This window comes from Ceratotherium simum, chromosome 6 (assembly GCF_057802395.1).
Source record: "Ceratotherium simum simum isolate JZ-2026a chromosome 6, ASM5780239v1, whole genome shotgun sequence".
Taxonomy (NCBI): domain Eukaryota; kingdom Metazoa; phylum Chordata; class Mammalia; order Perissodactyla; family Rhinocerotidae; genus Ceratotherium; species Ceratotherium simum.
In genome coordinates, this window is record NC_141905.1 from 82,548,432 (window position 1) to 82,572,948 (window position 24,517).

Here is a 24,517-nt window from a genome sequence, read left to right on the forward strand (position 1 = left end):
GAAACTCCCCCAGGTCAAGAACTGGGACGTCGTCAGCTGCGAAGAAGACCCCAGTCCCTGATCAACTCCCAGCCTTGCAGAGGGGACCACGGTCCGCCTTGGTCACAGCCACGTCTTGGTATTCTTCGTAGTTCTCCTGCGTGGGTCTGCCTCCCACAACAACGGCGTCGGTCTTCCTGAGCCGACCTTTAGCTATACTAATGTGCTGCCTGGCTGCAGCTGGTTCATCCCCGTGGCCGCGCGCCCTTCGTCCTCCGCGGTATGAACACATCTCTCGCTGCCCACCCCAGAGGGGACACTTGGGTGGGTCCCAGTTTGGCCATTCTGCACAGTGCTGCCAGGAACATTCTGGTCCCTGTCTCCAGGGCACATGGGCCTGGGTCCTTCTAGGCTAGATCTGCTTACGGATGGGATTGCTGGGTCATGTGGGATGTCTATGGTCAACTTTACCACATCATGCCAGACTTTTCCAAATCGGTTGTGCCAGCTGACACCTGCACCACAGTGGGCCGGGCCCCGCTTGCTCCCGTCCTCGTCACCACTTGGCTGTGGAGGGAGGCCGATGTTCTTCCCAGTTTATGGCCCTGAGGAGTCTTGGGATAATGCTGGGTACAGTCCAGTCCACCCAGACCCAGGGCCTCAGGAGAGGTTGGGGAGGGACCCTGAGGGGCCCGAGGGGAGGGCACTGGAAAGGCAGAGATGGCGCCTGCGGCAAGGTCAGTGCAGCGTGAAGGTGGGATTGGCAGGGGCAGACACGCCCATTTTCGGCCCCTCCGCTCCGGCCCCGCCCTCCCCTCCGGCCCCGCCCCACCGGCCCCGCCCTCCCCTCTGGCCTTGCCTGGATTGGGCGGTTTCCTCCACACCTGCCCGGTTTTTCTGCTCTCTGGTTGGCAGGGGCGGGGGGCGGCGTGGAACAGAACTAGGAATTGTAGCGCTTTCTGGCACTTGACCCTTATTACCCTTTTTGGCCCGTGACCCAGCCTGCTTCGTGCCCGGGGCAAGAGGGGAATGGTCTTCAAGCTGAACAGCCTCGCGGAGCTCTGCGCCCGTCGTGGAGAAACCAGCGGGCCGAGGGCTGGTGGGCTCCGGGCTAGGAGGGGGGTCCCAGGTAGAGGCCAGGAGGTGGCTGCAGAGCGACGCCACGAGATTTGGGAGGTGGCCCAGAAGTTAGGACCCCGTCGGCAGCCTCTTAGTCCCAGGCACTTGCCTCTTGGGGACCTGCAGGTAACTCGGGGGTCCCGAAAGCTCTGGAGTGGTGGGACAGGGAGGGAGGAAGGGTCAGCAGGGCCCTCCAATCCCACTGGACCCGGCTGGTACATTCCAGGAGTCCCTCAGCAAATGGAAGGTGTGTGCTCTGGAGCGCTGCTCACATTCACTCTTCTCACCCTCATGACGGCCTGAGAAGGGGACGGAGTCACGGCTCCCATTCTACAACGAGCTGGCAAGGAAGGTGTGAGAACAGGGTGATGCCTCACAGAGGGCGTCTCACACGTCATGGCCTGTGCAAGTGCTACCTGCATCTTACCTCATCTCATCCAAACCTCACAATTGCGTGGGAGGCTGCACCTCTTGTTACCCCGCTTTATAGATGTGGAAATGGAAGCTCAGAGAGGTGGAGTAATTTGCTCAAAGGCACACAGCCCGCCAGTGTCCGAGTCAGGATTTGAACCGACTTTGCCTGATTCCAAGGCCTGTTCTCCTGAATGCTCTGACACCCTGCTGCTCCTTCTCCCCTGATTAGCCAAGTCTCACTGGAGCTCCGAGCTAAGGCTGGGTCTCACCAAACAAGAGTGGCCACTATGAGGCTCACAGGACTGTGCAGGTCCCTTAACTCCTTGTCGCCCTTCCCACCCCCTGCCCCAAAGCATGCTGTGCTCGGCCCTACTGGAGGAAAGGGGCTGAATGGAGATGAGCTGTGACTTGAACAGAGGCTGGCCCAGGGCAGGCCCTGAAGTGGGTCACCTGACCCCACCCAGTGCCTGTGGGGGGGTGACAGGTGGCAACCCCAGAAGTCACATCTTTGCTGCCTTTGTGGTTAAAGCCAGCTAAAACCAAGCCCTCCCTTCACCTCCTTTGTGTGTGTGTTTGGGGGGGTGCCAGGCAGTTCTGGGCAGCTTGGCCTGGCCGCAGCGTGCCAGAGGAATAAGGGGACACTGCGCTGAGAGTGCAGCAGGAACTGTGGCCCAACCGTCCTGCACTGGGCTGGCCGCCTGCCCGGAATAGTGTCTAACCCCGACATGAACCTGGGCCACTTGGGCTCTGCTGGATGTCCCCCGAGGGCTGTGAGAGCCCACCTGCTAGGGGAGCCCCTCTGAGACCTGGGCACAGCCGCAGCCCCCTCGCTGAAGTGTTGTTGCTTGGGGACGTGGCGCTGTTGGCGCAAGCCAGTCCCGGGGGCTGGCGTGGGAAGGAGTCCCCCAAAGCTTTCACTGTTGCCGCTATTTTCTAACATACCAGGGAAGATGCATTTTTGATCCATTGATGGGATCTCTGATTTCTACATCTTCCTCAGAAAAATGAAGAAGAAGAGAGTAGCTTGGGACCCCCGACCTGAACCCTTGCAGACAGAGCTCCATGCAGTTCTTGTTTCTGATGATCACTCCATATTTGGTTTTCTTTGTGCTGAGGCTCATCTGTGTCATGGGCAGGACCCAGGCTGTGCCTTTGTGATCTCAGCATGCTCCCCATCCCCAGCTCCAGTGGTGGCGGCCTTTTCTGGGTGGGGACAGGCAGGGACAAGGCCCCCTCCCCAGCCTCCTCCCACAGCCCCTGACTGGATGCTGCCTGACCCGGGTGGCTCTCCCCGCCTTCACCACGCATGAGCACCTGCGCCGAGACCAGAGCAGCAGGGAGACTGAGAGGCCTGGCTCCTGCCTTGGAGCACGTCCAGTCCAGCTGGCCAGAGACCTCGTGGCGGGGGGTAGTGAGAGCCCAGTCTCGAGGGGCTGGGTGTGAGTCCCAGTCACTCCACCACTTGCTCGTGGTGTGAACTTGGACCTCAGTTTCTTCATGTGTCAAGTGGGGAGGAACCTCCCCTCCCTCAGGCTCCCCCCAGCTGTGTGTGGGATGCAGGGGGGAGGGTTAGGCTAGGCACCCCTCCCGCACCCCCCAGGTGGTATCTTCCCTCAGCAGTTCCCGTTCTGTCCACCCAGCCCAGACCAGGCTGATGGGATATTGTTCTGGACTCCCTGGGCCTCCCCACTGGGCTCACCGCCTCCGAGTGCTCGCCACTCTGTGGGGGCCCTCCGCCCAGTGGTCACCCTGGTTTTCCAGACTACGGACCTAATCCTTCCCATTGCCTTTAAAATCTCAATGATCCTATTGCTGGTGGGAGGAGGCCCAAGTTCTCCCCTTTTCGCCTCTCTCCCCATTCCCAGATATTTACAGAGCACCCACCACGTGCCAGGCGCTGTTCTGGACAGGGAACTAGAGGGAATGTGACAGGGGTCCCCTGCCCTCCAGAGCTGTTCTGTCTAGTGGGGAGGGGGCAGCAGTAAAGAAACAAATAAACCCACAAGCAAGATCCTTCCAGAAAGGGAGCTTCAAGGCCCTTTCCTGGCGCCCACTGGCCTGCCAGGCAGCCTCCTCTCTTGCCAGCCTGCTCACCTATCCCTGCCCAGTTGCCCCAGCAGGCGGCCGTTCACACACACACCCCCACCCCCACCCCCCGTTTTGCTTACATCCTTCCCTGGGCCTGGACTGCCCCTCCCAACAGGTGTCCAGGTGTCCTCAGGTCACTGCTCCTCCTTCAGGCCTGACTACCCCCTGGGAAGCTTCTGAGAGAAGCAGTCCCTCATGGGTACCCCAGCCTTGGGCTCAGACTATCTCCCCACCAAATTGGGACCCAGCCCTCCTTGCCTCAGTGGCCCCTGCCTGACAGTGGTCCCTGGGGCAGCCGAGCTGACCGCCTGGTGCCCAGGTGGGGGTGGTGGGGGTGGCAGGCAGTGTGAGGCTGGGCCCAGCAGCCTCCTCTGCTTCTCACCTGTGGTCAGGGGTCTCAGCCCCCTGGTGTCTGGCCTCCTCATTTAGCCCATGCATTCCCAGTGGGGGTGATGTTGCCCTCAAGGGGGCCAAAATTCTTCTTAGGACTGAAAAAGTTGATGTTACAGTGGTTTGTGGCCTTCCAGAGGGCCGTGGTACATAGACAGGGTGGCAGGTGGGTAACGTGTTTCCACCTGCTCTGAGTATGGTCCCTGCATGCCCTTGGGGTCATTCTCCTCTACCTCCAGCGCCCACGGGCCTCATGCCTGGGCATGGGACTCAGGCTTGGCCATTCTGGAGCACGCAGAGCTCCTGGCCACAGTGATGGGTATGTGATCTGAGCTGGGCTGGTGAGTTGGCCCAGGATTTTCCAGAACCCCTAGGAAAGTGGCCAGTGAAATAAAAGCCGAGAAGTACCAGTGGCCATCTTTGCTACCCCAGGGGAAAGCCTGCCCCAGGGGGAGCTGACTAGCAGGAAAGCAGAGTCTAGAGATGGACAGAGTGAGAGAGACTCCCAATTACATCGTTTGATCACCTGGATGTAGCTCTGCCTGAAGCTGGTCCCACTTCTGGCCTTTTTAGTAAAGTGGGCCAATAAATTAGCATTTTTGTGAGCAATGCAGCAACGAGCACTGTGGTACCTCAGAACTGGTCCAAAAATCTCTGACATCTACCCGGGTGGTCGGCCATGTGGGCTTCTGTCCGATGTACGCCCACTAGGGAGCCTGCCCCAGGGTTCTGCTGTCTTACTCACGTGGATGATGTGTGCAAGGCCCAGTCCACGTTGCCCTTTCTGAGGGCCAGATAGAGACCTTTGCAACGGCCTGCAGCTCACGCCGCTGCTGGCTTTTTCCATGCTCTGGAAAGTGCTGGAAGGGACCTCATTTAACCTTGGAGGAAACTTCCCACAAAGGTGTGTCAGAGCTGTCCCAAAATAGAGCAGGTTGCCTAGGGAGAGAAGAGTCCTCATCACTAGAGATTACTCGCAGGGGTTGGCGGACCTCCTGCCGGGAGGCTGAAGGGACTGCAGTGGCCAGGGGCCGGGGCTAAATAAAGCCTCAGCCCTCCTGAGTCTGCTGACATTTAGCTGGCACCTGCGGGTGCCAGTCATTTCTGTACCTCTGGTCCCTGGGACAGCCCTGGGAGGCTGTCCTGTCCCCCCCGTGATGGACACTGATATTTCAGTGTTGCCACCTCCCATTTGCAGATGTGGAAACTGAGGCCCAGACAGGGCAGGGGCAGACATTGGTACTGTCATTCACCCTCAGATTCCACCCAGTGTGTGACCTCCTCCTCTGGGTCACGGGCTGTGAGCATCAGAGCTGGAGCCCAGCAGTGTGTGAAAACCACAGGTGTCCATGCAGGTGTGTAGGTATCTGAGCAACAGAGAGACTGCTGGGAAGACCTCCACTAGTTACAGATGCTTTGGTCGTGTCCTTGCGTCCTTGGGTGTCCTCTAAATGTTTATGATGAGAGGATAACACTCTTATCAGAACAAGAGTTATTCTCTCAAGTACACTGGATTCCCCTCCAGGTTTGTGAACTTGGGGGATTCTTACAAAGAAAAACCACCCAAAGGACAACTTCCTTAATTTAAAAACAGAAACCAGGCCAAGTACCCCAGCACTCCTGAGCCTTCATACAGCTCTGACCAGGCCCCCGGATGCCCAGCCAGCTCTCTCCTCCCACGCAAGACTGCAGACCACTGACAATGGGCCTCCTCCTGTTGGAAATCCCCACCAGCCCCAGCCTGGCTGCCCCCGGCTCCTCCTGCCTTCCCTTACTCCCCAGGAACACAGCCAGAGGAGCGTCCTGCACCCGCCGAGGGGTTTCATCCAGGAAGGATCGGGGTGAGGGGCTCTGGTCCCTGTGACTAAAATCATTGCCTTCTCTGGACCACCAAACATACACAGCAGTCTGTGACCTCCCCACAGCCTTCTCTGTCCCCCAGGCCTGGCAGGGATGTGGCCTCATTTGGTACCACACTCACACGCAGGTCCCACACCCTGGCTTACACATGCACTCACGCATACACACACACATTTTGACCTGTGGAAGGGGGACCTCCTGAGGGTGGGATCCCAGCACCCGATGCTGGAATGGGTGCCTGGGACCGTTGTCTCTAGGCTTGCAGACTCTAGACCCCAGGGCTGGGGGTCAGGGTGTGTCTTGGGTGGAGGGGGCTGAGCCCTAGTTGGAGACAAGTGGTGGGTAGGCAGACTCAACGGCCCCCTTGCTGAAGGGCTGGGCCAGCCCGACGTGTCATATGAAGCCAGTCCAAGCCCCCCTGCCCCGTGTCCTCTGAGAGGACACCTCAGATGCCAAGGGAGGGTGAGGCCTGGTGAGGACCCTGGAGGCGTGGGCAGGGGGTCAGTGTCAGCCACCAAGACCTGCTGCTCCCCGAGGACCCCAGGGAGTGTGCCTCCGGCCCCCTCGTTTTCTCCTCCAGACTCTCCCCTCTGTCTCTTTCTTCCTGTCCCCAGTCCCTGTCCCTCATCTGCGCCCTTGGCTTCGCTGCCTCTTTCCAGATCTTTCAGGGTCAACTTTCATTTTCCCTTCTTCCTCACGCTGCTTTCTGCTGGGGCCACTAGAGGGCGCCTTGCTCCGGGTATGGGGAGAGGCCCGGATGCCCACACGCTCATACATGCTCACGCCCAGGTCCCCTGCACTCGCACACGCACTCACACCCAGGCCCCACGCCTGCACACTAACACACTCACACCAAGGTCAAACACACTAACATACGTCCAGATCCCACATTTGCCTACTCACCTGCAGGTTCCGCACTTGCACGCTCGTGCATACTCACAGCCAGGTCCCCCCAAGTTCCACACACACTCACGAGGATCCCGAGACATTTACTCTGACTCACACTCACATCCAGGCCCCCCGTGCACACATGCACCTGGGGTGGCACACGTGGGCCTGCTGACATATCTGCACACACTCCCACCTGGCCCCCACACCAGCCCACACACACTTACACGCCCTCTCTGCCTCACTCACAGCTGCTGTATGTCTCTGCCAAGCCCGGGGAAGACTGGCCCTGTGGGTCCCGCCTCCCAGAGCCAGGCCTCCAGAGCCTGGCACCCCTCCGCTCCTACCCTCCTCTGCTGCCCCTTGTGGGCACGGGCGATGAGGCGTGGAGAACACCGAGGTGCTGAGGGCCGGGGGCAGGGAGAGAACTTCCTGCAGCCAGGACCCCGGGATTTAAAGCAGGTGAGCGGCCCATCGTCCTTGCCAGCGCCTTTTTTCCTTTCCAGCTGACCCCTTCTCAGGGGAGGGCAACCTGAGAACTGCCAGTACTCTTGGCGTGTGGCCTCCCAGCATGCCCAGCAAGCGTGCGAGAGGCCGGGTCTCCACTGTGAGGGGGCAGCCCTCCAGCCCCTCCAGGCTTCCTCCTGTCCCTGTCCCGCCTCCGAGCCTTTGTTCGTGCTGTGCCGTCTGCCTGTCCTGCCACCCCTTCCTCAGCGTGCCTGAATTCTGCTGTCTTCCAGGCCTTTCCTGACAGTGGAATTCCTGGAGTTTTCCCACCTAGAAGGCCCTTAGGGAACCATCTGGCTCCATATGGGGAGGCAGGAATGGCAGAGGGGCCGTCTCAAGGTCAAGGGTAACCCTGTGGCAAGCTGGGGTCTGTGCTGGCTCCCACACCAGGGCTGTTTCTGTTGTACCTCGAACACACCTCACCTCCCCGAGAATTATGTGGCACCTTGGACTTCCCACAACCTTCTTCTTTCCAAACCATTTTTGAGACTTCCAGAATGGTCAGGAATTCCATGTGCCCTTCTCCCAGAGCCAGACCGCGCCCAGGTTTCCCCTGTGCTCCGTGAACTCCTTTGTGGAGAGGAAGATCCAGTGGGGGCACGCAGCTCCGAGGTCCCGGCTCTAGACCTCCGTCTGGGGCACTGCTCCAGCCTTGCCTCAACCTTCAGGACACTGACGGTTCTGAAGATTGTGAGAAGTCAGTTTGTTTCCTCCTCATATGAGCCAGGTTATGCGTTTGGGGCCAGAATATCACAGAAGTGACGGCTCTGTGCTTCTCACTGCATCTCGTCAGGAGGCGTGCCGTGTCAGTTTGCCCAGAATTGGTGATATTTACATGGATTGTTTGATTAAGATGGTGATTGCCGTAAAGTTATGTATAGTTATGGGTTTTCTCCCCTGTAGGATTTGTAACTGTTTGTGGGAGATACTTTGAGACTGTATAAAATCCTGTTCCTCCCCGTACTTTCGTCTATAGTTTAATGTCTGTTACTGCTTCTCGAATTAATTATTTCCGTGATGGCTGCCGGGTCATTCCGTCATTCGTCCTTACATTTGTGGTTGGCATTCTACTGTAAAGAAGAAGGTTTTCTTCTACTTATTTATTTATACCAGTGTGGACTCATGGATTCCTACTTAGTTCAATGGGTTATAATCTGTTACTATCACTTTTTATTTTGATACTCCAGTGGTCCCTGATATGACAGCCCCTTCAAGCTGGCCTTGTGTCCTTTTGACACATCCCCACCATTCTTGAGCCCTTCCGTACTTTCTGGCACAAAAAGATGTTTCAGGCTCTTCATGTTGTCTTTGCCTCAGCCCTGGAGTCAGCCATTTCTCCAAGGAGCCCTAGTTGCTTTTAGTGGAAAGTGATACTTAGAATCAAATACCAGGGCACTAGCCGTTCTTATATTGCCTCTGGCTGTTGCTGCTCTCAGACTCTGTCAGTACACAGAGGTGGGAAGCATACGCCTGCATATACGCGTGTAATTCACACACACATCGGTACATGTCTCTGTACCTCTCTGTATCTATCAAAACCATGAGTTCACCCCAATACCTCTGATTCCAGTCCAGCACCACAGGGTTCTTCCCAGCCTTGAGCCTTCACAAGTTTGTACCTTCTCCAACGGGGAGAAAGCTGGTTACATTACTCTCTCTCCGTTTGCTTATTTGCTCAGTCCCCCTGTATATAGACAATCTCTGACCCCACTGGGCTGTTGGGTGCCTGCCCCTGCTGGACTGCCACCCCACCCACTGTCCCAAAGCCCTCCTCACTTGGGGCCCTGGCCCCTGACATGTGCTGGGTGCCATGGGCTGCCCTCCCACAAGGAAGGAAGGAAGGAAGACCCCAGACCTCTGCTGGCTCGTCTGTCTCCCTGCTCTCTCCCTCCCTGCTCCTTGAGTGAAGGGACCGGGTCTTTGCCAGTTTTGTTGTCCCCACAATGCCTTGCACGTGGTGGACGCCCGGCATTTGTTAAACTGGGTAACAGTGGTCTCTCCCATTGGGATAGGCCTTTCAGCTTCCCAGACTGTTTTCGCGTTTGTGGTTCTCATCCAAGCCTCGGGTAGGCAGAGAAAGTCTTCTGTTTTCTGGGGAAGAAGCTGACTGGCCCAGGGTCACCCAACTGGTAAGCGTGTTGCAAGGCAGTTACCAGCGCGTCTGTTGCTGTTGTCCCTGTGCCCCGTGAAAGCCTGGCCTCATGGTGTGAGTGTTGGGGTACAGGGGGCATTTGTTGTTGGCAGCTGGACACTCCCCTGGGCTGGTACTATTGTGGAAGAGCGTGCACTCCAAGGACACGGAAGAACCCTGGGCTCAAATGCTGGCTCTGCCGCTTACCAGCTGGGAGACCGCTGAGCCTCGGTTTTCTCATCTGTAAAATGGAGATTTTTTGAAGTATTCCCTGGTGTCGTCACCACCTTTGGTACAGGAGGAGCTCAATCATTATACAGCTGCAGGAGATGCGTCAGGGAAGCGACGTGTGTCCATAGCGCAGCCAGCCTGACCCTCCAGATGCCCGGGGCATCCCTGAGGGCCGGCTCGGCCAGGGCCCCACTCCTGCGTAGAACGCAGGGGTCATGAACCAGAACGGTCAGGGCACCACTTTGAAAATTCAACCTAGAGACCACGTCCTCTGATGTCCAAAACATTCCCCTAGCCCGGCTCCCGGTCTTGCCTTCCCTTTATGTGGGGGAGTGGACAGCAGCGCTCAGAAGTCGACGTACTTGGGCGAGGGGAGGGAGAAGTACAGGTACAACCATGTAGGATTTCTCTTCCTGTCCATCACCCTGTGGAGCCGGGCAGAATGTGCACGCCATGGGGCCAGCCTCTCCCAGAGGGATAGACGCTTATCAGAAAGTTGACTTTTCTTTAAATAGGGTGCAGTTGGCTACATCCAGGCTTACTGCGTGGGGAGGAGGGGCTGCTCCTGGCCTCGCTCACCATGTAAGGAGATGCAGCCCACCCTTGCCCAGCCCGCCTGCTTCCACCACCCAGAGTACATCCGAAGGGCCGCTCAGCTGTGCAAGCACCTGCTCAGTGCTCAGCAGTGAGTGGGGACATGAGATGAACGAGACCAGGTGGCCTGGAGGATCCCCAGCCCAGTGCTGGGCACAGAGTGTGTGTCCAGGGGGACTTGGGGGTGCTCGAGGAGGACTCGGTGAGATGCAGAACAAAGGGGGATGAGGCATATGGCATGGGGGTGGCAGCTCTGGGATCACCTGGTCAGCAGGGACCGTGTCTCTGCCTGGTTGATGTCCTGCTCACTGTGGGCACAGGGCTGGACACACTGCGGGCTCTCACTGACAGAGTTTGGGGATTGGGGCTGAGGATGCAAGGAGGCCTTGGGTGGGAGCCCAGAGACAGTGGCCCTTTGGTGCAGCAGGAATCCCTTAAAGGTTCCAGAGTGTGACACACAGGTGGGTGGGCTGCAGGAGAGAGCCCAGCAGCGTGGGTCACCCATGTTTCAGGAAGAAATGCCCCTCATGGGGCCAGCTGGACGGGCCACTGCCAGGAGAGTGTCATCGCCGTCTTCCCCCTGGTGCTGGGGAGCTCAGCACTGGAGACAGTGCTGGATCCACCTGGCTCTTCTTTCTCCACCACAGTGCCATAGGGTTTTCTCTAACTTGTTTGAATCTCCTGTGTGTGTGAGGTTCTAAAGAGAGCGGATGGCGGGAAGGAGGCAGCACTGGCTTGTTAGAAGCTGCAGCAGCATGGGCAGGAGGCCTGGGTGTGCGGCTCTCGGCCTGACCAGCCCTGGCCCAGGGGTGGGGCCCTTGGGGAAGGGCCTGAGCTTTGGGGCCCACGGCAGGGGATGAAATGTCTTGAGCCACCACCTGGCCAGTGTGTGACCTGGCACGGGCTGCCTTACCTCTCTGTCCTCCATTCCCATCTGTAAAATCCAGATGCTGCTGATCCTGCAGGATGCTGTGAGGCACAGGTAGGCGAGGCAGGTACGCATGAGCCTGAGATGAGGCCTGTCCCGTCCCCCCGAGTGCCTGACCAGAGATCTCTCATGGTTTCTGGTGCTGTCGGTGGCTTGGCTCTGGCTTACACAGGGCTGGGAAGAGCTCACTGACCTGGCTGTATAAAGTAGCAGTTAGGCCTTGCAAAGAGTTGCACATAAAGACTCGCAGGATCTGGGTATTTTCTCATGTGCTCTGGTCCTTGGAGCCTAGGGGCTCTGGGCTCTCAGCCATGTGGCTTGGGGCTGGTTACTTAACCTCTCTGTGCCCCAGCTTCCTCACTGTCAATGGGGGTAGTAACGTGTCTCCTTCCTAAGGTTTTTGGGAAAACACTACTTATGACAGTGACAGACACAGGACCTACTCCACCAGAGATTGTTCCATTAGCTCGTTTACCCTCAAAACAACCATATGGGATGGTTAACTGATATTATTTCAGAGAGGTCGGGTAACTTTCCTAAGGTCACAGAGCTGGTGAGAACCAGCCTTTGAACCCTGGGCGTCTACTCCATAGTCCGAGCTCTGAACCCCTCCACCAGGGGCAGTGTTACCTGTGATTGCTGTCTCTCTGTTTGTTTCTGCACGCTTGTAAATTAGTCCAGTGGGTTTTTAAATTGTGTTGGCCTCCAGGGGCGCATGCTGTGAAGTCCTGCTGAACGGGTGTGGGGAGTGGGCTGCGCCAGGAGGAGCAGCTCACAGCTGTCAAAGGAGCTCAGAGCCCCAGGGCTGAGAGCACGGCTGGATCAGGGTCCTCAGGCAGGGAATTAGGGGACTGAGGTGGGGCTTCCAGGCTCTTGCCCCTAATTCAGCTGGAGCAGCTCTCTTGTCTGTATCGGGGTTCCTTGCAAATTCCACTGGGCTGAGGTGGAAGGTTCTACTGCTTCAGAAGCATTTGAAAGCTTTGGAGAGCATTGATCTCTCCAGACCCCCCACCCCCACCCTTTTACAGGTGAGGAGGCTGAGGCGGGCAGGCCTGCAAGTCGGGGCTGGCACTGGCACCAGGGCCCCCGCCTGGCCCTTCCTGCGCCCGCCCATGGGAGCAGCCCACCTTGCAGCCGAGTAGGCTCGCCCATCCTTAGGCGTGTTCCTGGGTGTTCTGCCTGGGGCCTCATGGGCTCATGGGTGCCGTGTCTGGGGGCTGGCAGGAACTGTGCAGCGTGTGGAAGTCATTCCTTGCTTTTTTCTGGCCAGGGTCAGCTTGGAGGGAGAAGAAGGGGTTAACCTGTTTGGAACCCGCCAGTAAAGAGGAAGCATCAGTGTTTCCACATGAAATAGTTTAAAATAAACTCCTGTCCAGCCCCTCTGAGGCCGCCCCAGAAGGATCTTGCTAGGACCAGATGGAGGCTCATGAGTGCCTCCTAGTGTCCCAGCTCTCTGTCTGCAGGCTTGGGAGAGCCCCTCGGCCCTGCAGGTCGTGGCAGGACCAGGAAGTGGGCAGGCCGAGGGACCAGGGGGCTCGAGGAACCAGCTGATGTGTCCCAGAGCCAAAGCAGAAGACTCCCAGAGGGTTCTGTGAGTGGAGGTGGGGAGGAGGAGCAGGAGGAGGAGGGCAGGGAGAGCTTCGCTGCCACTTTGGCAGGGACCCTCTGAAGGCAGGAAGTGGGACAGGCCCACATTTGGTAGAAGACCGTTGGGAACCTCAGATATCTAAAAACAAAGCCTTTGCCACAGCTCCAAGCCCTGGGGAATCTGGACGGATCCGGCAAGGATCGGTTTGGACGATGGCCCTTGATGGGTCAGGTGGAAGCCATGGGCAGTCCTTTTGCTGCTGAGAGTTGGAGGGGCTGAGCCATGAGGGGTGGGGTGCTTGAACTGCCATCTGGTGGCTCAGGCCTCCTCACCTATCTGTAATAGAAATAATAGCCATTTTTGTAGAATAATCCAGCACTTAATGATGTGCAGGCACGAGCACTTCCTCCTCTGTGCAACAAGCCTGTAAGGTAAGTATCGTCTCTGGGTTTTAAATAAGGAATGTGAGCATCAGAGACGTTCAGTAACAACCTTGTGGACCCGGGGGTCAAACCTGGTGTGCTTCACCCCAGAGCTCTTGCTTACAGCCCCACTCAGCTTTTCCAGATTCAGTTTCCCCTGCGGCCTGAGAGGTTCTGGGAACACAGTGCTCGGGGGTACCATGGGGGTACCATGGGGAGAGGTGGGGAGTGTCAGAGCTCTGCCCAGGTGGCAGGGCCCATTGTTGCCAGAAGTGAGACTGGTTGGGAGGCTCCGGGCAGCAGGAATAATCGGGGCCACAGAGAGTGGGTGGCAGGGGTGCGCAGCCCAAAGCAGGTTGTGCAGTCGGGCGAGGTGGGAAGGCTGGGCCCTGTGGAAGGCTGTTGGCACCGGCAGAGCCTCTTCTGCCTCCCTGTCCAGCCCCAGGCCCCGGGGCAGACGCCAGAGCTTCCCTAAGCCCTTCCACAGTTCCTCAAGAGATGCTATCTGAGGCCGTGCCCATTAGAGATAATGGCCAGCCCTCATCTCACCCATCACACTGCCCTCACTTCACAGACGGGGAAACTGAGGCCAGAGACCCTCATGGCCTGGTATCCCCATTTCCTGCTTCTGTGGGCCCCGTTTCTGTGCCACTACCCTGGGGGGAAGGGAGGCTGATATGACCCAAGACGTTGGATCCATCAGCCAGGTGTGAGTGGTTTAGGCTACGTCATAAGCAAAAACTGCTGGGCTTATTTTGCCCTGTTATAAATGTGGGGGTTTGTGCCCCCTAACGTGTGCTGCCACAGAGCGGAGACAAGTGATGTGGGCAGGGCTCAGATGTGAGGGTGTGGCATGTGGCCATGGCAGGCGAAAAGACCCTCTTAGGACAAGGCAGGGTCCTTGACCCTCTGCTGTGACTGAGCCCTCTTCTGGGCAGCCACCCTGGTTTCCCCTTCCTGGGTGACCCGGCCAGAGCCTCCCACCCTGGTTTGCTGAGCAGTTCGCAGTCACTTTTCCTGCAGTCAGCAGGTCTTGCCTCCTGGGCCTGACCAGCTCCCAGCCCTGCTGCTGCCTCTCACCTTCCAGCAGTGTGGTCTCCTGGTCGCCCTCTCTTCTCACCACGTTGGGATGTTTGTGTGAGGAAGAGAGAGGCCCGATGCCCCAAGGCTCTGGTCTGCACCCTTCAACAGCTTCAGGAGAGCAGGCCGCTGCTCTGAGCCACGCCACCTGAGCTGGCAGAAGGGGAAACGGAGGACAGGCCTCCCTGCCCTGAGATGGAGGCCCATGCATGGCTGCCCTGAACTATGTGGTTCCCCAGAAAGACTTTGCTACTTATTTTTGGCTACTTGGGTCCGGAAGAGACCGGTGACGATGAGTCTATGCAGCCAGATATTCCATCTGTTCAGAGACTCACACGTCTAGGAGGATGCTTTGCAATTATCTAGGTTCTTCCCTCCCACCCCCTCATACAGAAAAGTCAGCCCCAGAGTGGTTTCTAATGTGCCAGGTCACACGGCTCTTTGGCAGTGGCCTCAAGCTCGGAGCCTGGGTCTCTCACCAGTGCAGGCTCTACTCCTCTTCATTCACGTGCACGCTGGAGGCGTGGCAAAGGAAGGAAGGGCTTCCTGAGTGGTTTGCGCTGGCCCCATGACATTTCAAGGCACTTTATTTCTCCCAAGATCGTAGGGATTGAATTATTTTTAGCCAGGCCTCATGGGATCAGAGAATAAGTTTGCTGCAACTTGGGCAGATGGACTTCCAGTGTAGAATGTTCTTCAGGGCCTCTTTCTGGGGGAATTGGGTGATTTGAGGGAATGTGGGTGCCTGTGAGGCATACCAGAGGGCCCTCACGCATTCCCTGTCACTCACCGGCCATCTTGAAACCAAGATACCGCCACCCCCTGAGTTCCCAGAGTGCAGATCAGGAGTGCTGAAGGGGGGCCCGGAGCGCCTCAGTCAGAGCCACTTGCCTGAGTCACATCCTGTTCCAGTCACTTCAGGCCTTGGTTTATCTTTAAAATGGGAATCATAGGATACCGACCCCCAGGTGGAGGAGAACAGAACATATTCTGCAGAGAACATTCACTACACTCCTGGCACATAGAAGTGCTGGGCAAATACTAGCTCTTGTTTTTTGGGGTTTTTTTTTGCTGAGGAAGAGTAGCCCTGAGCTAACATCTGTGCCAGTCTTCCTCCACCTTTACATGTGGGTCGCCACCATGGCGTGGCTGACGAGTGATATATGTCCGTGCCCAGGATCTGAACTCACTAACCCCGGGCTGCCCAGGCGGAACACGCCTAACTTAACCACTATGCCATGGGGCCAGCCCCTAGCTATTGTTATTTTTATTGGTGTTCCCATCAGTGTGGTTATTTGGGGAAACTTGGGCCCCAGGGTAACGTGGAGGGGAGGGGCTTTACTTCCCAGGCTCTTGGGCCTGACTGTCCCTGCAGCATCCCCGTCACCATACTTCTGAGGCTGTGTGAGCCCCTGTCTCTGGACAGATGCTCTGGGTGGGTGGGCAGGTGCCTGTGCTGTCAGGCTTCCAGAGGCCAGGGGTCTCCGACCTTGTCCCTCCAGGTCCACATGGCTGCAGGCCCCCACCAGGTGGCAGTGGGGCCTGGTATCTCTTGTGGCCAGACTGGGGCTGGGGGAGCCGCGCAAGGGGGGCCCTTTCCCTGCAGTCTGGAGCCCCGCACTCACTGACCTCTGGACTTGCTCCAGAGTGTTCTGAGGGCAGTTGCTGGTGCAGAGCACATGCCTTGGAGAGCTGGCTCCTTCCACCAGGCGCCCCAAACCCTGTCAACATGGCCCAGCCTCACGCTCCCAGCCCCCTTGCAGCCCGCTCTGTTCAATGCATTCTGCCGTTTGCAGTTTGAGTGGATTTTTCGCTGGGGATCTGGGCTGCTGTGGGCTGGCCTCTCACGCCCACCCATCCACTTCGGCTGCCAGGAAAACGGCTCATGTTTTCCAGCACTCCCCTCATCTCAGCACCTGGGCTCTGCAGGCAGGGCCAGGGCAGGGGTGCGAGGGCCCGGGGAGCACCCGCATCTTCTCCAGCGGGCCCTGCAGCAGCCCCGGCCCTGAGGGTCTGCACAGGTGTGGGTACCAAGACCAGTGGGTCAGAGTGCTCAGCGGTGTGTAGAGGACACTCGTCCTCCCTCATGTTCCCCTGAGCTCACTCCTAGGTTCAGCTGCAGGTCTGGGCTCCAGACTCTCCCAGGAGTTAGAGCCAGAATACCCTGGGCCCACTTACCCATCAGGCTCTGAGACACAGTACCTGGGGCCCGCAATACCTTTAGGGGCTTGTGAAGATGTTTTAACTTCTTTTAAAATTAGAAGCAAAAACTCCCAAACTTTTAAGATCAAAGAAAATGTTTTAATGTTTTTTCTCACATCAGAAATAAATGATATTTTTAAGGCCCGTGGAAATCTATTAAGTTATTTAAATTTTTTTTATGGAGGAAGGGGCCTCGAGAGTCATAAAGTGGCCCGGGGCATGTGAGAGCCCGCCACGCCCACTCAGCAGGCCTGAGCCCCAGAGTGCCACGGATCATGAGCCACCCCAGGATGGAGGCCGCACTGCAAGACGAGAGCTCGGATGAAGAGACAGCCCACCAGGCCTGCGGGGCCCAGATGTAGTTGAGATCTGAGCTTAACTCCACCAAGCGATGGGAACTTGTATCCAGAGCTGGTTGTGCAGGGAGCCGGGTCGGGCCCTCCACTTTGCAGGAACGTTGCCTTTGGCTCAAAATGGCCACGTGTGATGGAGTTTCTGAACCACGAAGCTCGCGGAGGAGCCAGCCCCTGCTAGCCCTTGACCTAATGGTGGCGGGGTCCCCGGCTACCCCGAGGGATTCCACACAGCCGCTCCAGTAGGAAAGGCTTGAGAGTCTCCTGCCTGTTTGCATGACAGCAGTGTAGACCCGGGACCACCTGTGGGGAAACACCTAGGCCAGCGAGGGGCACTGAGGCTTGGGGCTTCCTGTGGGCAGGCGGGGCGCTGTGGACCTGCTGGCTTGGAGCTCCCATGACCTCATCCCTCAATATACACTACAGGGGCCTCTTAGAACACGTGAGTGGGGGGTTCTAATACTATCTGCACAAATTTGTGTTGCTGGAGGCCGGAGTGGGGACTGCTGGGTGAGCCAGGCCCTAGCCAGGAGGGGGTGATGGTCCCCTTCACCCCACTCTCCCCCCCTGAAGGGGTGCTCCCTCCCTGAGGGGGTTATGCCCACACACGGTCCCTGCCAAGATGAACGGAGAACAGCAAGGGGACTTTGAGGGGCTCTCCTGAGACACTCCTCCAGCTGACACTCCTGGAGCCAGAAGCCCTTGCAGGCCTGGGGGCTGAGTCACCAAAGGCCATTGTCATACATTTGCCTTCTCGACCCTTTCGTGGTGCCTTGTCACCCGCAGTAGACTCAGGGCTGGTGCTCAGGCCAGCACAGAGCTGTGGATGCACGGTGTGCATATGGCTTCCACAGCACAGCACCAGACTGTGACCCAATCGGAGCTATCTCTGGGGCTCAGCCATGGGATGACGCCCACTCCTTTACTGACTTGCGTGTTTACAGATATGTTCACAACAGCCCAAAGAAGTGAGTACTTGGTATATCCCCATTTTACAGTTGAGGAAACTGAGGCACAGAGAGGTTGGGTTACAGCAGCAGGTGGCGTTCTGTTTCCAGTCTGTGTGCTCAGGCTGGGGCTCTCCCTGGCGGTGGTGCTGAGAGGGAGCTAGGGTTCTAGGTGGTGGTCTCTCAGGGGCTGGAGAGCAGGTGCTAGGGGAGTGGAGCCACCTTCCCTCCTCGGTCCTGCTCTGGCTTTGCCCACGGTTCTCCTGCCTCTTCAGGCAGCGACCAGAGAGAGGGAGCAGACAGTTAGGGGGAGTGGGTCTTCCACTGGCCCTCACCCGGTCCCCTGCACCCCCAGGGCCCAGCCAGGCTGGAGGCCGGTCTTTCCTGGAATCCTCCCTCCACGCTCCTTCCTGGGGCTCTGCCGCCCTGTGTGCGCCCTTCCTGAGGTTCCTGCCGCCTCCTCCTCGTCTGACCCTCTCACTTTCATGGGCATGTCCTGCCTGCATTACACCGCTGGTGTCCGGCCGTCTCCCAAGTGAGAACAGAGACGGCCTGCACATCTGTGCCTGTCACGGGTGCTCTCCCTGTGACCCGTGCCTGCCCCATAGCTTGGCCGTAGTTGGGATGCAATAACAGTCTCTGTTGTCCCCACTACGCCACACATGTCCTGAGAGCAGGGGCTGCCTGTGCTGGTCCTCGCTGATCCCCGGTGCCCACCTTGGGATGTAGGGCACAGCCGGTCCTCAGTCAGGACCGTTGGAGGGATGGTCGGCCGGGCAGGGCTTTGTCCGAGGGTCTTGGCAAACTCACCTCGGGGACCATGAGAGAGAACATCTCCTTTGCAGCCGAACACAAGTGTCCATCCTCCCAGACACAGCTCTGCCCCCTGAGGTCAGGGTCCTGAGCTGCGTGGCTGCTGCTTCAGCCTCCACGTGCACGGTCTCCCACCTGGGGTGGGCAGCTCACTTCCCGTCATTGGGGGCCAGATGCGTGCCCCAGAGGGACCTGAGTTCGTGACAACCTTAGGAAGACACTGCCTGTCCTCCAGACCCTGGACGCCCCCTGCCGGCACAGACCAGCCTGAGACCGCATCACTCCACACTCGAGAATCCAGGTCCCGTCTCTGAGTAGTCATGCCGTGGGGACAAGGCAGGCACCAGGTGACTGTGTCTGCACACATGCCCCAAGAAGGGGAGGTCCGGGGGCCCCACAAGGGCCAAGACCTAGGAGCCCGGGTACAGGGAGTCTTTCTGGGCTCAGAGCCTTTCTTTCAAGAAGGAACATCCTGGTTGCCAGGGCTGCTCACAACACAGAATTCAGCTGCCGGTGGTGAGCATGCACTGGGGTTTCTCTTCATTTCTCATCTGCTGCGAGGTGGGTTTAGTGGGGCCTGTCTGGGCCCGAGCACAGCAGCCCACAGAAAAGCCACCTTTACCCTGAAGAACTCCATTAATCCTTCTAGTTTTTAGGCTTTTGACAATGCCTCCAATGGGGTTTTTTTCTTTTTTTTAATTAATGTAATTTTTCTAATTATAGAAGAAATGGGAGCCCTCTTTGGAAAATACAGAAACACACAAAGAAGAAAATAATGCACAATTTCCCCTCCCAGAGGGAACAACAGCTAGCGTTTTGTTCTGGCTTTTTCTTTAAAAAAGTTGTGCTAAATGCAATTATTTACAAAGCACGATTTTGGAGTTAAGATCATACCCAGAGAGTCACTTGTATCTGAGCATGTTCCTGTCTCGGGGATGTGGTTGCTCCCTCCTAGCCGCAGCCCCCTGGCCTCCCAGCCAAGCCCCCCAGGGTGGAGCTTGCCCAGGAAGCTGCCGGCCCAGCAGAGCAGGAAGGCAGGCTGGAGGCACCCCTCCAACCGGGCTGACCTAAGAGACCAAGGTCTGAGCCAGGCACGTTCCCCACCCTCCATCACCCAGCAGGGAGGCCGCTCTGCAGCTGGATGCAGAGGAAAGCTGGATTGTCCTGTTGTTTCTCCTGGGAATGGAGTGGAACTTCTCCCCGCTCTGGAACCCCTGAGATGGGAGGAACCCTGCCCCCCGACATGAACATTCCATGGCTCTGGGCGAGCCTGCCGACCCAGGCTGACAGGCAGGCTCCAGCGTCCACCTCCACGTATCGCTCAATGAGTGTATGTGGGGGGTCGGCATGGAGGCCCCCGGGGAGGGTCTGCATGTGCCTCTGCTCCCCTCCCCACATGGCCCACTGGGGCACAGCCAGCCCTGGACGTACGCTCCTCGTGGGGTGGCCTGCCCCTGCACCCCCGTGGACAGCAGTGGCGGCGGGCAGAGAATTGGCACCCCTGGGCTGCAGTTTTGCCCACGCTAATGGGGGTGGTGAGCGGCCTCCACAAACCTCTGGCTGCTGTTAGCGCCTGGGCCAGGTTCCATTTACTGTGGTCAGGATTCTTTGTAATTTTTAAACTTATTATCGACACAACGTACAGAAAAGTACACAGAACTTAAGCATGTAGCTCGATAAACTTTATTAAGTGAACCGACCTGTGTAACAGAACATGACCAGCCCCCTAGAAGCCCCCTTCGGTCTCTTCCAGTCACTACGTCCCATGAGATAACCACGACCCTGACAACCTCTAGCAGCAGAGGTTAGTGTGCCTGTTCTGGAACTTTCTATAAGGGGAATCATATCGTGGTCAGGCTTTTAAAGGGGCTTCTGCTGGTGGGCCGCTGAGCCATGTGGTGTCATCTGTGGTGGGCAGCCATGCCGCTCTTGACTGCCGCTGTAGGCGAGGCTGTTCAGTCGTTCTGCAGAGGCTCCCTGAGTGCTGCTACCTGCCAGATGCCAGCTCGGTGCGAGGGACACTAAGGTCTGGCCTTGCTGTAACTCTCAGTCCACAGGGCGGGGAGCAGATGTGTAAATAGGCAACTTCTCCTTCTGGGGCTGGATGGCATGGGGGTTGCACCCACAGGAAACAGAGCTAGCCCAGAGGGTGATCAGGGTCTCCCTGGGAGACGTGGAGCCTGAGTGGGGTTCTGAAGGATGAAGAAGAGTTTGCCAGAGGGACAAGAGCTGGAGAAAGGGCAAGTCAGGAAGAAGAAAGAGCATGAGCTTTTGTCTTCCTGGTAGGACCCTGGCTCATGCAAACCCAGCCATACCCCTGCCCTGTTGAGTCTGGGGGCCCAGGAAGCCGTATATCAAGTCAAGTCAGAGGCTGGAGTGGAGCTCATTGCCCACCTAGCCCTTGGAGGAGTGGAGCTCATTGCCCACCCAGCCCGCGGAGGAGGCTGTTCTTCGGCACCACGTGTCCTGGTGTTGGGCCAGGGCCTCTGTCTCCAGGCCTCTAAGCCAGCTGCACACACAAGACGTGCTGGGATTCCTGGAGGAACCAGGAGGAAACTGCTGATCAAAAACGTCTCCCCATGTCCTTTCAACAGGTGGAGAGGATTTTCTTCCCCCTTGAGACCCCCTTAAGCATCTGCTTAAGGCAGATGCTTCTGGGAAGGACGACAGCGTGATGCAGGACAGGGCAAGGGACAGGGCGCCATGACTTGGCCTGGCCTTGCCCCTTGCCGAGCCTCCGGAAGAGGCAGGAGTTGGGTAGAGAGGTCGCTGAGGTCCCGTCCAGCTCTGACCACCTCCCAGTAAGATGTGTGGTGTGAATGACTGCGAGTCCATCACCCACAGTGAGCACTTGAGTTGGAAGGAGCATCCCACAGTAAGGCCTTGTGTGCCTAAATGTGGGCGGGCAGGGAGGGGTGGGCGGCAGAGCTGGAGATGGGGCCGTGGCTGGGTTTAGGGGACCACGTGCAGAGGTGGCGTAAATGGGCATTGCTCTGGGGTAAGGAGCTGTGTGAGGGGCTGTATCGGATTTTCTGTTACCCGGAATTACAGGTACTTCTCTCTGGGGCAGGCCGGGCCAGGGGCCCGTTTGCACTTTTGCCCTGGACAGGCCCTGACCTTGGTAGAAGCCAGGACGTGCCACTGAGTCATTCAGGTTCATGCCCTGCAGGGGCCAGTCATCTTGTCCTTGTTTAAGAGGGGAGCCCCTCATTCCACCTGCAGAGTCTCTGAGGAGCTGGGCAGGCCCAGCCTCCTCCCACGACCCGCTTTGGGATGCTAACATCAGGCAGGCCCCCTCTGCTCAAGCCAACACCACTGTCTTGATTTACTGGGAAGCCCCTAATTCACCTCTTGGCTGGCAGCCCCTCCTTGCAGAAGACCTGGCTCCTGTGATTGTATTTTATCACCGTTAGGTTGTGCAGGGTACAGGGAAGAGTCTGTCCAGAGCTCTGAGCACAAGCCTCGGTTCTACGGCTGGCTGGGCCGGGCCTCAGTGTTCTCATGTCTGAAGTGGGGAGAAGGATGCCTACATCTCGGGACCTCACAGGTAAATGAGATTGCAGGTGTGATGTGCAGGGTGCCCAGCGGGCCTTCGGTCAGGGTGTGTCTGTCCTTCTTGGCGTGGATACCAGCGCCTGGGAGCTGATAGCGTTTGACCACCCATGGAGTTGGGTGCCGTGGGTGGGTGCAACCCTGGTGGTACAATCTGTGTGCACCACTGTGCTGCAGTGGGGGGCCGGCTCGCCTGGGGGACTGTGGCTCCCAGCCGCAGCCCCCTGTCATCCCCTCCCCCAGGGATGTCAGGGCCAAGAGCCGAGTTACAGACGGAGCTTCTCCTGAGAGAGCTCTGCCCCCTCCGCCCCAGTGACCCTCCCACAGGGCAGAGAGAAGTCTCAGCCCCTGCCTGACCCCACAGCCCCTTCGGACTGAAGAGGGCCTCCTGTGCCTGAGACTGCTCCCTCAGGGCGGATGAGCAAGCCGGGCGTGAACCCCGGGCCCGTGGCTGAGGCCCTCACCTCTGTGAGCATGCGCCTCCTTATCTGGGTGGCGGGGGACGTGTGATCTTGCGGACTTCACAGGGCATCACAGGATTAATGAGGCAGTGCACGTGACAAATGGTTAACTCTCCTGTTTGGGGCCATCGCACAGTCCTGTACGTCAGCCTCCAGCTTCCCTCCTTCTGGGTGGTTGAGGGGCCTTTCTGGCCTCCAGGAAGGGCCCTGGATCTCCTCTCTGTAGCTCACCACTGGCTACCCCTCGGCAGCCCGCTACCCACTCTGAAGCTCCTTACCTTTGCCCTCCGTGTCCAGGCCACGAGTCCAAGCCTGGCGCTCTGATCTTTAGTTCATGGGCGGGGAGTTGCTGGGTGTCTGGAGCGCAGCGTCAGGTGAGCCTGGTACTCTCGTTAATGTCAGTTAGTGTAAGTTAGTTAGTGTTAGTTAGTGTAAGCAGCTGCAGCTGCTCCCAGGTAGCCAGGACGAAGGGCCAAAATCCGCAGTCATTGTGCAAGACCCAGCAGAGCGTGTGTGTGTGTGTGTCAGCATGAAAGACCAGGTGGAGTGTATGTGCGTGCGTGTGTGTGTGTGTGTGTGTGTGTATATCAGCATGAAAGACCCAGCAGAGCGGGGGTGTGTATGTGTGTATGTGCAGGTGTGTGTGTGTATATCAGCGTGAAAGACCCAGCAGAGTGTGTGTGTGTGCGTGTGTGTATCCCTGTGTGTGTGTGAGTGAATGTGTGCAAGTGTGTGTGCATGTGCGTATGTGTAAACACACTTGGAGGACAAATTTTTTTTTTAACATGTTTCCTGTGGTTTTCAATTTTCTTATGTTTCTGAAAATCAATATAAATCATCAGGCGTAATTCAGGTCTGTGAGCCTGGCATTGTCATTCTGTGGCGAGTGAGGGGGGAAGTTCAGTCCGGGACAAAATGCACCCGCCTTCACTGCATTAGGAGCTCAGAAGTCCACCTGGGGCAACGGTGATCACAGCTCTGATTGAACTTCAAGAAGAGAGTGGAGAGGGGGCCATTGATGAGGTGTCTGTTTCAGGAGTGTGCTGCTGAATGGGGGCGTCACTTAGTTGCTGCCCTCCTTCCCTCCGCCAAGCTGATGGGAAGGTCCAATGTGCACAGGACTCCATGAGGAGCACGGGGTCTGCAGGGGGCCTCTCTTCTTCTTTGGGAGCAGTGTAGGGTGGAAAGGATGCGCCGCTGGACCGCCACTCTATCCTGCCCTTAGGGGGCTGCTAATGGACAGGGTGGGGAGGGTGGCCTAGTGCCTGCTGTCCTCCGGGACCGTGCTGCGTGCTGTGCACATCCTGCCATTCGATGGCTGTCAGCCACTATGTGTGATTTATCACAGGCCTGCTCTCTGCTGGGCCCCTGCCCTGCTCTGTGATGTACCAGCCAGATATTTGCTCATATTATGAGCTAAATAAGGAGACAGTGAAATATTTCACAGTGATTCAGTATTTATTTGTGATTGAGAAATCATCGAGAGAAGTCCAGAGTCGTCCTAAATTCTTCCCCTCTCAGGTCCTCGGTCCCCAAGTCTTACCATTCTCCTCTCCCAATGTTTTAAAGTCAGGGCCCCACCCACTCCGCACTGCCTCTGCGTGGATCCCGTGGTGCACTCCTGTGCCGTCGGGACGCCTATGGCTGCAGTTGACAACACTCAACCAGCAGTGGCTGGTTCTTTACCTACAAAACGATCGGGGGTCCTCAGGCTCAGGGCTGGCAGTGCAGTGTAACAAGGGCCCTCTCCTTCTGTCTTTTTGACCCACCAGCCTTAATATCAGGGTGAATCCAGAGTTTTTGAGGCCTTGAGTTTAGACCCCTCCTTGGTGGAGGGGGGCTGTTTTAAGAAAAAGAATACAACATTAGGTTTAATGAATACGAAGTTAGGTTTGAAAAAATTGAAAACATATGTTCAAACAAAACTGTACACGAATGTTCAGAGCAGCATTATTCATAATATCCCAAAG

General features: G+C 57.5%; 1 protein-coding gene across 7 annotated transcripts in view; it reads left to right on the forward strand.

Moving 5' to 3' along the window:
* Positions 1–24,517, forward strand: part of LHPP (phospholysine phosphohistidine inorganic pyrophosphate phosphatase) — a 149,219-nt gene that overhangs the window by 60,108 nt on the left and 64,594 nt on the right. For 3 of the 7 annotated variants that reach the window (XM_087432803.1, XM_087432808.1, XM_087432805.1), the window contains one exon: positions 14–8,208. The exons of 2 other annotated variants lie outside the window; for them this stretch is intronic. In XM_087432803.1, the coding sequence (XP_087288929.1) occupies positions 14–61 (48 nt within the window). In that variant the 3' untranslated portion in view covers positions 62–8,208. Of the gene's footprint in view, positions 1–13; positions 8,209–24,517 lie in introns of those variants that run through there. 2 more of the 7 variants (XR_015552528.1, XM_087432809.1) reach the window with 1 other exon arrangement.